General features: G+C 33.2%; 1 protein-coding gene across 1 annotated transcript in view; it reads left to right on the top strand.

The window, feature by feature from the left end:
* Positions 1–6,787: 6,787 nt before the first annotated feature.
* Positions 6,788–13,913, top strand: part of LOC130446639 (soluble guanylate cyclase 88E) — a 31,576-nt gene continuing 24,450 nt past the window's right edge. Inside the window, exons 1-2 of the mRNA XM_056783006.1 lie at positions 6,788–7,026; positions 13,609–13,787. Coding sequence (XP_056638984.1) covers positions 13,620–13,787 — 168 coding nt within the window. The 5' untranslated portion in view covers positions 6,788–7,026; positions 13,609–13,619. The remainder of the gene's footprint in view (positions 7,027–13,608; positions 13,788–13,913) is intronic.

The following is a 13,913-nucleotide window of genomic DNA, read 5'->3' as shown; positions in this document are numbered from 1 at the left end:
TATTTTTTCCCGCAGTTCTACAGGAGTTTCCACAACAAGAATACAACCACCAGACTAAAATCCAACTCACTCAAATATCTGGGAATCCAATCGAGAGCTGCAATCATCCCAGATTTCCAAAAATAAGTCACAGTCTAATTTATAACTGATTTTGTTTGTTGTGCTCTTGTGAATACGCAGTTAATGCGAATTTATTATTTTTTCAATAAATTTATTTGTTGTTGAAACATTTTTTTATTGTTCCTAGTAATAAATATTAATTTGGATAATCGTGTCCGGGAATAGTTCGTTGAAAAGCTGGTGGCGTCCAATTTAATATTAATTGTTCTGGTACTCATTTGAGTACCAGTTTTTATATACTTTAACTGAGGCCGAATACCACTTCTTGAGGAAGAGTCTCCTGTCGAGGATACAGGGTTCAATCATCAATGTCGAGAAATATTCAGTTGTAGACGAAAGTTGAAAGGAAACTCCAGAAGTATTTACAATTACAGATTAGAAGAAAACATTTGTCAAAGAAATTTTAATTAAGAAAAAGCTGAAAAGAGAAACATTGAATGCAGTTAGCTGGATTATAAAGATGACAAACGTAATTCAATCAACATTTTAACGAATATAATTTTCAAAGTAGATGCTTGGTAGACATAGAAATTGAAGAAGTTATAGTAACTAGTAGTCGCGTGTTAATAAGTTGTAAATTATAATCCAGAAAATACAAGTCACGAAACCCTTTATTAAAGTGGGCCAACATTTAATTTTCGATTTGATCCAGTTATATTATTTTATTGAAAATTATCATGCAAGTTTTGTGAAATAAATAATAGAAATGAATCCCACGGATTTCGTTGTGTGATTAACACGTTCACTACCGCCCAGATTTTGCTGCCCGTTACTCTTAAACCAACTGCGATAACTTTTAAACTAGCAGGAATTTTTTGGTGACTCAGTTTGATCTTCCAGAAAAGATTCCGCCATTTCGCTCTTGAGTCACTAAACTGGCCGCTAGTCTACGAGTAGTCATGGACACTTTGGTAGACCGATGGCCATTATAGTGGTCTCAAGAAAATTTAACTAAATTGATATGAATGATTATTGATTGAAGTGAACTTAAGTTGTAAATAATAAAACATTAATTCTAGGAAAACTGGAGGTGCCATTGTGTAAAATATGGCGTAACACATAATCCAGGTTGGGCAGTAATACTTTGACCTCTTTCTTATATTTCTTTTTGAGCACCACCTGTATCTTTTCACAGTATTTTTTTCTGTGACTGGAGATCTGTGGTTTGTGGCTTTGAAATTTCTTTTGATTTGAGAAGTTCGTTCAAGAATTTCTCACGAAATTCTAGAAGGGTTTTTTTGGTTTAGCGTTTCTTTTTGTAAAGGAAATTTGTTAAATTTTGCGATACCATTTTATTGTCTTTCTTAGACTGGAATAGTATAATTGGCTCCCGACATTCCATTATAATCTAGACCGCTCTGTGGTTTTAGTTTTTCGTGGCCTCTTCTTGTTGTAATTTTAACCATCCGATGTTTATGTCGAGTGCTTATTATTTTGACGTCCCTCTTATCTTTCCATTTGGTTACAACAATTTTTCCTTTGTGTTTCCAGATAGCTTCCCCTCTTTTTAGATTCTTATTGAGCATTTTTTTGAGATTTCCTCTTCTGTTGGTCATTAAAGCGCCACCCAGTCCAGTATTTTGATAGAGCAAAAAATCGGCAATCAACAAACCTCAGCATTCTTATCTGAAAATCTATTCCGAGAAATCGTTTACCCGAAAACATGATGAAAATACAACGGATTCTTATTTAGGAAAGCGGATATCACCACTAAGGCAGCCTAAACCTACGAACCTTTTTATTTCTTCAACAGATGTATTCTGCCATTGTAATTTCTTTTTCTTCCGGTAGATGGTGGTTGTTTATCAAAGAAATTCTCTGACTCGACTATTATGTCAATGATAGAGTCATCAAAAAACAGCTAGAAATATTGTAAGGCCGAAGCATTTTCCGGAATATCCATGTTGATAGACTTGTCTGATGCCAAAGCAAATATTGTGGGATCTTCTTCTGTGTCAGTCCACTCATTATCAGAATTATCTGAGGTATGGGATAATTTTGTTTGTGAAGAGCCTGGAATGCTAACCAGATTGTCATATGCATCGCTCTGTGATCCTTGATCGCTGATCTCGGAATCTGAACTTGATTAATCATGTGGTTCAAAGTTCCTGTCAGTGTCAGAATCATCACTTGAAAACGCATCTACGGACAAATCGGACAAGTTTGGCATATTTGCTAAGTCTTCCAATTCAGCTTGAGTCAACAGACGCTTTAAGTTTCTTTTTTTTTTTTCGACACACTGATAAATACATAACCTTAAAAACGAATGAACAAATATTTAAAAAAAATTACGTTGCTTTCTTTGTGAAATCCATGTTTTGGAACAACACTGATGGTTGAAAAAGCTTCTGCACGCAAAAGACTCATAGTCTAAGATCTGAGATAAAAAATGTCTGCCACCGTAGGTCTGATGCAAATAACAATAATTAATTAATTAACATTTAGTGAAATTATTATTTTTTCCTTCTCATGTAAATCACATGAACCAAGCAAAAGTCGTCGATGTTGAATATTGTAAGCCATGGGGTAGTAGGCACCCATCACTTTGACTGCTACACTTACCTGCAGCCAGGTGAGAACAGGTAAATGAATTTAATTTATTTCCCTCACATGTTAATTGAAAAATTCAAGTGCTATATCAAATTGCATAGAATTGTAAACATTATAATATTTAACTATTGTGTAATAAACTGATGTTGCCTGGGATAAATAATAAAAATAAAAGTTTATGGTGTCTCCGGGACAGGGCCGGATTAAGCTAGGGACTTGGGGGGGCTATAGCCCCGGGCCCCATCTTTTGGAAATCATTCTGTATTTTTTGATGTGTTGATACCACAAATCTAACGTATTGATATTATTTTGTGAATTTTTCCGGGTTTTCGAATTCCTTAAGGGGGTCCCGTCATTATTTTAGCCCCGGGCCTTATAAATCTTAATCCGGCCCTGCTCCGGGAGCTTGTTGCGAAGAGATAGACAGAATATTATTAATTCTTTCAATAAACAAGGAAAGCATAAAAATTATACGCGCGCATTACAGTGTAAAAAAAAATAAAGATAGAAAGGTTACTACAAATTTTTTTAAAATTACGGTATTTTATGCAATACTTATTTCTTAAAATAATTGTTCAGAAATGAGAGGTTTTCGGTTCAAAGATTAAAAATATAAACTTTTGAGAAAAGCCAAAGCAATAATTTACCCTAACGATGAATTTTTATGTATAAAGCTTCACAGAAAGATTGTTACTAGTTTTCCTTGAAAATAAATCCAAAATGTGGAAGTCTTCGACACTTTGGTCGACTTATTCAAAGCTGAAAGACACCCTAATGGTAAATAACGACGTAGATATCAGTAAATACTAGAAGCTCATTGCATATTTGAAAAATAAATCAGTTGGCTACAGACCCAAAAAATCTTAAACATGAAGAAATTAATAAATTTCTGTCGCAAGCTCCAGACAGATCTCATGCTTAAGTTATCTCAGCAAAAAATTTTAATGTAAACTCAGATATTTGAATTTAGTTAATCAAAATTCAAGAATGTGGCAAGACAAACAAATACGTCTTCTTCAAGTATTTGGAGGATACTTAAAGAGCAACAGCTTCATCCTTAGAGTGGAATTTGATTGAACATCACAAGAAAGAACAGCTCCAATCCAAATTCTGCAAAATGTATTCGACGAGGGACACTACTGGTTTGATCCACATATCAAAAGAGTATCACATCACCTACACTCGTTTAAAAGTAACAAATTAATAGGTTATCACATTCTACCTGGAAATTTAAATGGTGATATTTACCTGGATTTTTAAATCAATCACTTATTCCAGATATTAGAAAACTTATAATAATAATCCTTCTTCTGCTATTGCTAATTAGATCTTACCGACCCTGATAAAAGGTTATCTACCTGACTCGCCACTATCAATTAGCTATCAAACATCAACGGAGACACATTTCCGTTAACAACAAACAAGAATTCTACCTGAAAATGGATACAACAAGTTATGAAGCTTTTCAAACATTTACCCTAATGCGACAAGGGCAGAGTCAGCGAGAAGTGGCCAGTGCGTTCAACATGAGCAAGTCTGCTGTTTCCAAAGTTTACCATCGTTACCAAGAGTTAGATAACTTCAATCGAAGATACAGTTTCGGAAGAAGAAAGTGCATATCCGATTCATTGTCAGCACATCGCATAGAAATCGGACCCTCACTGGTGTTCAAGTCTAACAAGGAACATGAGGAGTGACTGGATAATCAGAAGAAGACTCAAGACAGATAAATTTGAGCCAAAAAGGCCAATTACTGGCCCCAAATTAATCTTAGCTCTCCAGCAACCCGTCTATAATATGTCAAAGGACATATTTAATGGATATGGTATAGTGTACAGGGAGAGGATGAGTCTACGGAAGATCTGGAGAAAGTAGTATTGCATAAAAGAAAACGAGGCTATTGAAGGAGGTTCCTGCATGGTTTGAGCTGGCATTTCCTTGGAAAGAAAAAACCGAGTTGGTTTTTATTGAAACTGTCGAAGGAGCGGGGGGATTAAGGGCGAACCAATATATAGAAGAAATTTTAGAGGATCACGTCGTTCCCTACGCCACGACAACGTCTATCCACATATTGCAGTTTCCGTGCGGCTGTTTTTAACACGTTGACTGTCACGGCAAGGTTTAGAACTCCATTTAAAATGACAATTTGATTTAATTACATTATATTATTAAAAACTCAAACTCTAGTGCATAATTGTCATAAAAAGTTATTACGAATTATCTCGTAATTGGCTAGTGTAACATAAATCTCTTCGCGGAAGCCAACTACGAGTTAATACGTACGAAGACACGATTCGACCTGTCGTTTCTCTATGCTAAATCATATATACGCGTCCTTATTCGTCAGTAGTATCTCAGAAATTGTCGAATGCATTACATTTATGTCTTTCTGGAGTGTTTTGTTTTATAATTATTGTTATAATTAAATTAACAAGAATCCAATATGGATAAGAAAAGACCACTGACTCAAAATGAAATTGAGTACCACGCAAATCTGAGTAATTCCGAATTAGAAGGGATTTTGGGCGAGGATGGTAACGAAAGAAGCGATTATGAACCTTCTGAGAATTCAATTGACAGTGAAGATAAAGTCGTTTCCGAACCTGAAGTTGATGATTCCGATCAAATGCGAATGATAATTTGTGGACAAAAATTCAACAAAATCTTGAATTATTTATTTTCCAAGAAAATATTGGTGTGAAATTGGATACGACAAATTTTACAGTACAAACGCAGGTGGACTTTTTAATGATGAATTTCTTGCATTACTTCTGGAACAAATTAATTTATATGCTGCACAAGAAATTGAAATGAAAAAATCTAATGTGTTATCAAAGTGGCAAAATTTTTCAAAAAGTAACTTCTTCTAAAATAAAACTGATCAAGTTTAGAGAAGAATTCGTCGTCGCGTTGATTGGACAAGAGATTCAACCAGTTTCGACAAAAAATGAAACTGCAAGAGCTTCATTAGTTAGAAAGTCTACCACCTACCAGAAAAAAAGCAGCGACCGACATGTCGGATACGTGTCCAAGCAAAAAATGCAGAGAAACGCGTTATTTCTGTCCATCATGTAAAGTAAAACCAGCCCTTTGTGTGGAAGATTGCTTTAAGAAGTTCCACAAACAATAAAATATTATTTTATTTCATGAATTTGAACAAATTTTCTGTTCATGCAGGCCAGCATTGATTTTTTGTTCTTTTCTCAGAAGCCATCTATCGATATTAGCACTTATATATTCCGAATTTAATCGTAGCTGCACAAAAATGGCAAGTAAACACCGGACGAATTATCTCGTAGTTGGCAGTCAACGTGTTGAAAATGTCGAAATTGCCGCTATGTATTGGCCAGTGCGTAGCCCGGACTTAAATCCTATCGAGCGTTTATGGAATGAACTCAAGAGAAAACCTTGGGATAGAAAATCTGCACAAGCTTAAAGATCAGAAAAAGATATCACCACGAGCGTGCGTTTTGATTTAATTTTTGGCTCACGTGTGTATTTTATATTATACTTCCATTTTTAAACTGAAATTAGTTAGAATATACACCCCCTAAGCTGATAGATTGAGTAGAAAATGCGGGAAATAATTTGTTAGGTGATAAATTGAATTTATACTACGAAATTAAAAGATCAAAATTTCAACAAAACAAAATATCAAACTTCGTCTTATTTATATCCAAACTAAAATTTGTGATATTAAGACTATAGAATCCTGAATTTATTTACCTTGTTTTTTATCACTCAGGAGAATCAAAAGTAATTTTACTGATACTTGAATAAGTTATCACCGTAAAAATCTAATTTTTTGAATAGACAACCATTTCAGAAATGTTTCAAGGAAATAAATTTGAAATTGGAGAACCATATGATGAGATATTCAGTAGTTCTAGTTCATCTTATTTAGGAGATATTTGTTATGTTTCGAGGTGAACAATCTGTTTTAAAATGTACGGCAATACAATTAGATCTCAACAAGCTCTTTGAGATTTAATAAATTTGCTGAAACAAGAGGATAAACATCCAGTTTCATTTATCATTCGAAAACGGTTGTCCTTAAAGTTGCCGCGCATGCCTCAATTCCACGAAGGAAACCTGATCCTAGATGGAAACGAATATCACAGTAAGCTCGCGAATATCTAGCTGAATTACGCCAATGAAAATTTTCGTCTGAAAAGCGCATAGTATATCGCGATTTATTGAATAAAACGTCCACAAGCTGTTTAGGAAAAGGCTCTTTGTGTCATTTAATTGAATACGTTTGTGCTTTTGAGTTTGATCGATTGATATCTTCTTTTATATATTTATTTTTTTAACGAATCGAGTAAACTTTTTATTTTTTGTGTAAGGAAAGATAAGGTGAGTGTGTTGTTATTTTTATCGTTATTTACCTAAATATTATAATTGTCATTGTTATTTTACCGGAGTATAAGTTTTATTTATGCATTTATACTATGAAAATAATCAACAAATATATAAATTAACATTACTCAATGCGAAAATATGTTCCAGCCTTCAGCCCTCTTCGGATATGAGAAACAACCCTCCAGTTTCTCAAATATTTTGTGATATATCGCTACATTTTCATTAAAAAATAGTTTTCAAATTTATTATAAATATAAACGTATGAAATAATAAGTTGCAGATTCTTTAGACTACATACAAAAACCAAAATGTGATATTTAGTTGTTCAAATGAAAAAATCATCATATCATAATAGGTTAATTATATCTAATCGCAAGTGTTATTTGTTCTTCCGAGGCATCTAAAACAAGAAATTTAGGTTTGTACAAGATATTTTCCACATAAACTCAAAGAAGATATCCAATAAATTGCGATCACGTTGACCATTTCTTCAATACTCGCTTTTCTATCCATCGATTTGGTAATGTGACGATAAGGTACTGCCGGATATTGTTGGTAATGCAGTGGTGGTTCATTTTGCTGGAATCATATTATCAACTCGTGGTTATAAATAACGCACCACCCTTTATTTCAATATCAAAACCTAAAATGTTAATCTTTTGGGTTTCTTTTTTTTTTTCTATCACTAAAAGTTGAAGTATCTCAAATGTTAGCGATAAAATGTAGCAAAATTTCTTATCTGCAAATAACTGGTTTTGGTGGTATTTTAAAATTTTAATTTCACGCATATTTTAATGTTTCTTTCATTCTATTGTTGTACCAAGTTGTGGACAGCAGTAAGTTAAGTCAATCAAGGTGTGTTAAAGTCGAGACTAGTTGAAGAGAAAATGAATAGAATTAGGCAGTTAAGTGAACGCGAAGTTGAAAGAATAGCCGAGTTAGTTGGACAGGGACAAAGTTATCGTGAAGTGGTAAATCTGTTTGGCGTACACCACACAACCATTGGCAAATTGATGCAAAGATTTCGAGAGATCAGTTCACATTCTAGGAAACCTGGACAAGGACGTCCTTCAGTTTTAACTTCTCGAGATGACCGTTTTTTGCAATTAAATTCATTAAGAAATCGGTGTCGAGCTCAATAGCCTTTTTACGATAAGTCCGAAATGTAAATATCTCTGATAGATCAATAAGAAGATACCTCCAGAATGCTGGTCTATACAGGAGAAGAGCTCTCCTTTGCTAACCAGGCAGCATCGTGCTGCTAAACTAAGATTTGCAAGGCAACATTTAGATTGGAATTTAGAAAATTAGTGCCAAATTTCATTTACCGATGAAACAACAATCAGTCTAAGAAGTCTAGATGGACGTAATCAAATTTGAAGACGGCGAGGAGAAAGATTTCCGCAGTCTTGTATCATTCCCAGGGAGGCGTTCTAAGGAGGGGTTATCATGTTTTGGGGATGAATTTGTTTTGATGCTCGCACAGAACTGACATTTATGAATATGAAAATCCCGTCGTTCCATTTGGGCCATTTATTGGTGGTGATTTTCGTTTAATGCATGATAATACTAGACCAGATGTTGCGGAAGATGTTCTGAATTACCTAAACGAAGTAGGAATTCATACCCTGGGCTGGCCACTAAGAAGTCCAGATATAAATCCTATCGAGCATGTATGGGACATTTTAAAACGCCGCATTCGTTATCGAACTCCATCTCCTTAAAATTTAAATGAGCTTGAGCAAGCGGCATTAGAGGAAAGGAAAAACATACCTCAAGAATTGATACAGCACCTAATTGAAAGCATGCCCAGGAGAATGTTGACAACAATTACGGCGGAAATTCACGCTACGTCTGGTCTAGAATTATCATGCATTAAACGAAAATCAACACCAATAAATGGCCCAAAAGGAATGACGTGATTTTCAAGAATATTTTGCTGCGTTAAGGGCGGATCTAGGAAGAGACACTAATTCTGTGCGGGCATCAAAACAAAGTTTTCCCTAAAACATGATAGACTCCTCCCCTCCTTGGAACGGCTCCCTGGGAATGATACAAGACTGCGTAAATCTTTCCCCTCGCCGTCTTCAAATTTGATTACGTCCATCTGGACCTCTTAGACTGATTCTTGTCTTATCATTAACACTTTGAGCCCCGGTGCGGTCCATAGGCTCGCAACTGAACTTTCGCCAGATCCCAGAGCTGTCCTAAGGACTACACGACGTATTTTATTCCAAACTTGCTCCTTGGCCCAAAGGACTGTAATTAAATGTGCTTTACAGTTTGGTTGGACAGTCCTGGGCTCTTGAAAAATTTTACATATTTTTTAAAACACATCACACATTTTGTGTACTTTACATAAAAGCATAAATCATAGTTCAAAGGATGAAAAAGCAAATTTTGTTTCTCAATACTACAAATAGAGTGAAACTTCAAAGAACTATGATGAAAATATTTATTTGGAGTGAAGAGTGCAAAATATTATGTATTTTGTATAGTGGTAAACTTTTTATTTCATTTTTCCTTAGATCCACGCCCAAAAGATTTTTTGGGCTCATGGGAAAGTTTATCAAGTTTGGTTGGGGCTCAAAGTGTTAAATAAAACTTGGTACCAATTTTCTAAATTCAAATCTAAATGTTGCCTTGCAAATCTTAGTCTAGCAACACGATGCTGCCTGGTTAGCAAAGAAGAGCTCTTCTCCTGTATAGACCAGTATTCTGGAGGTGTCTTCTTATTGATATATCAGAGATATTTACATTTCGGACTTATCGTAAAAAGGCTGTTGAGCTCGACATTTGTCATTGACAGATTTCTTAATGAATTTAATTGCAAAAAACGGTCATCTCGAGAAGTTAAAACTGAAGACTTTTTTGTATCCAGTGAATTTCTTTTCGTGATTTAATAATTTTTTTCTACGTCCGTTATAATATTCACGTTTTTTCTCATTCATTTGCATTCATCAAGAACGTATTTTCTGAATCGGTCAAAAAGCGCGAAAAAAAGTACCGCAGTGGTGAAAGACATATTCAATGTTGAGTTCTGAACCTACCGTGCGCAAAAATGCTTTTGGCTATTATATATCATTCAAAATAATCGGAAACTTTGACGAAGGATAAAGTAGAAAGATTTATAAAATAAACTAAAGACGAAATATTTTAATTTGCAAAAATACGACTGCGATATGTCTATAATTTATTATTCACGAATTCACTGTTAATATCAAAAACATGACAATAGAGTAATAATTTCTTTTACAGCAATATAATTGACCTCAAGAATTTTCCTTTGTGTTATCTTCCTTATTTTCAACAGTTATTATTAAATGAATCTAATTTCCTGTTACATAAACCTTTAAATAATTATTAATAGGTACATTTTAGGTGATCATCTAAAAACGAGGTCTCAAAAATGGTTAGGCACTATTACGAATACATATGTCGGAATTTCAACTCAATATAGACATAATTGATGTTACACCTCAAGTATATGATAGCCGATTAATAATTTTTATAGACGGAACGTGTCTTTGTTGACGCATTATCAATTGAATCGTCAACTAACATTAGCAGGTTGAAAATTAAATGATAATGTTGCAGAGATGATTTTTTATATTTCCGAGGAATATTTAGGTCTGAAAAAATAGAATATTTCGATCTATTATCAGGACGATACTTGAAGAATTTCTCAGTTTTTGTCTAGTGTTCCATTTAGAATTTATTTTACAATATATCTTGAAAAATCCCTCTACCTCTCTGTCTCTACCCTCTATTCTATTCTATTTCTAAAACTTTTTACACATTTCATTTTTTCATTTTTATTTCAAATCCTGAAATAAAATAATGAAAAAAATTATTTCATTACATCGGTACACAGACAAAAATTTTTTTAAAAAAAAGTGCAAATAAGTGCAAGAAATCGATTTTGAAAAGTTAAAATAATACCAATTATAAAAAAAAAATTTGAAAACTTGAAATATATATTGGAATCCAACTAAAAGCTTACATATATATTTTGGAAAATGTTTAAATAATATTGTTTTATCTCGTTTTTTGTTTTAAATAATATTAATATAATATAATAATAATAATAAATAAACTATTCTGCGAATATAATTTTATTAAAATGTTGTTACTTACCTGAAGTCGAAGGTTCCATGTTGAAAATCAAACAGAAACTATGAAAATATAACTTTAAATTCACACAAAAAAAATTCAGAATTCAAACATATCCGGGAGCCGGTAATCTCAAAAGACCCGTGATCGGAGAATTGAAAAATTTTTATCTAAATCGACAGCTATTAATTAGAGGAACAAAATGCACTCGCTAAGCGTCGATTTATTCGGCCGAAAGTATAAAAAAAAAATAATTATTTTAAATAAAAACAAAAATGTTTTCTCGTCATCGCGGATTTCGATAAAAAACAGTCTATTCGATAGGAAATTTTGTGAATTAATGAAAAAAATTGACTCACCAATTTTTTTCAGCCGGAAAGGCCCGGCTTACCTATTTAAAGGGTGTGATTAGGGAATAAAATTTCCCCATCATCCCGGAAAACTTTCACTCTGTAATAATGCATCTAAATGCATCTAAATGTTGTTGATTTTAGGTCTCTCCTGTTTTAAAATTAGTTTTTTTAATAATTTTTGGAAGATAAAATTTGACGTTTCGACTTTTCTTTAAATCTTTATCATAAAAAATGTTATTTATATCTTAAATTTTTGGAACTTTTAAAAACATAAATAGGATCGAAGGAAATATAGAAAATTTTTTTTCGCGTTCATTTTTATTTCAGTCGATCAAAATATCGTAATCAATGTATTAATTAATTGTATTAAATAATTAATACAATAAACAATTGTTTATACTAAAGCAGAACATAATTATTATCATCCATCTAAACTATCGTCATCACAATTATAATGTCTTTCATCATCTGATTCGTCACATTCTTCATTATTTTCACGGTGAGTCAGAATTTCTCCAACTTTTAGTGGTGTCACTGGACCGTTATACCACAATGGTTCGATTGAATTGCCATCCACATTCGGTTGGATCATATGAAATGCATTTTGGTTCCGTCACATTTTGCCACATTTTATTTACGAATATTGTGCGTGAAATTTTTTCTGATGAGGCTTTCCAGCACGGCGAAATGCTACTAGAATCAAAATTCATCATGCCTTTATAAAATTGTTCTTTGTCACTTGTACAGAACTTGAAGAATAATTCAAATCTTGCAGCATTTACATCACTATATTGTACATTGTAAATTTCATTCGTGAAATTTGTATTATATCTGGTTTTTCTTCATTATTAAATAATTAATATAATCAATAAAATATTTTGATTCTCTTCATTTTGTATCAATAAATTGTATAGTTCATATGATCCAACGGAAAATCATAAACTCGAACCATTGTGGTGTAAAAGCCCAGCGGTACCATTAAAAGTTGACGAAAATCTGAGACAACATGAAAATAATAAAGAATGTGACGAATCAGAGGATGAAAGACATTATAATTGTGATGATAGTTTAGATGAATGATAATAATTATTTTATTCCCTAATCACACCCTTTAAATAGGTAAGCCAGTCCCTTCCGGCTGAAAAAAATTTGGAAACCCATTTTTCTCATTAATTCACAAAATTTCCTATCGAATAGACCGTTTTTTATCGAAATCCGCGATGAATAGAAAACAGTTTTTCTTTTTTTTTTAATAATTATATTTTGTCATACTTTCGGCCAAATAAATCGACGCTTACCGAGTGCATTTTGTTCCTCTAATTAATAGCTGTCGATTTATATAAAAATTTTACAATTCCGCGATCATGGGTCTTTTGAAATTGCCGACTTTAGTACAGGGATGGGTAGTAAACGCTCGGGATTAATGATAACATTTACCTATGTTATAATGAAGGAGATATTGGTTTCTCCAAAAATTATGAAAAGTAGGCTTTCTTTGCTAATTACTTTCTCGATTTTGGTTTCCCTGATTTTTCTCACATTTCTTCAATACTTATGTCAAACATATGTACCATTAAAATGATCTTTCTACTTTACTTTAATGGTAAGGTGAAGAAAAAACAATCGTCAATTTGCTACGAAATGCAACTTGAACCAACTCGAAAGTCCCATACAGTCAATTCTTGTTTAGTTGCGGTTTCATATGCATAGATCCATGATTTGTCACGATCTTAGACATCTTTTGAAGTACTGCGATTAAAATTTTTCAGCATAACAGGCATAACTTTCAACAAATACCGCATACATTTCGTTTTCAAAGTTCCAATTCCATTACAAATAGGTAAAGGACGACGTGTTTGTCGAAGTAAATCTAATAGAACATTCATGATTTTATTTTAAGCTTCTTTCGAATGCTCTCATATCATATTGTTCGCGAAAAGCTCGATGTTTTTTTATATCAACAGATCGCATGAGTGAATTTTGTTCATCATCAAGTACGAGCAATTCCAATTCAATTTGCAAAGCTCATCGTCTTCAATAAAACGTTTGATATTGTGGTCTGAATTTTATGTATTGGTTACTTCAGCTAACGCTTTATCTTATTTTGTAGACAAATGCGCAATGTACGGGTTGTTAATAGAAAATATGTCCGAGTATATCAAACAAACGTACGGAGAAGACAAATGGGAAGAGATTCGACGTGCAGCTGCTGTAGATCAACCAAGTTTCAGTACACATCAAGTCTATCCAGAGGGATTACTATCGAGATTAACCAAAAAAGCCGTTCAGGTAAGAATCTACTAGTTCTCTATGTCAAAACTTTTTTATGCGTTTATAAAGAGGATAGACTATAAAAGAGTGTAAGAAAAAGTGAAAAGTTTGCCTATATCTGGATACAGCACAGCCATATTATAG

Source organism: Diorhabda sublineata, chromosome 7, assembly GCF_026230105.1.
Source record: "Diorhabda sublineata isolate icDioSubl1.1 chromosome 7, icDioSubl1.1, whole genome shotgun sequence".
NCBI lineage: Eukaryota > Metazoa > Arthropoda > Insecta > Coleoptera > Chrysomelidae > Diorhabda > Diorhabda sublineata.
This window is presented reverse-complemented; position numbering and strand designations above follow the sequence as displayed.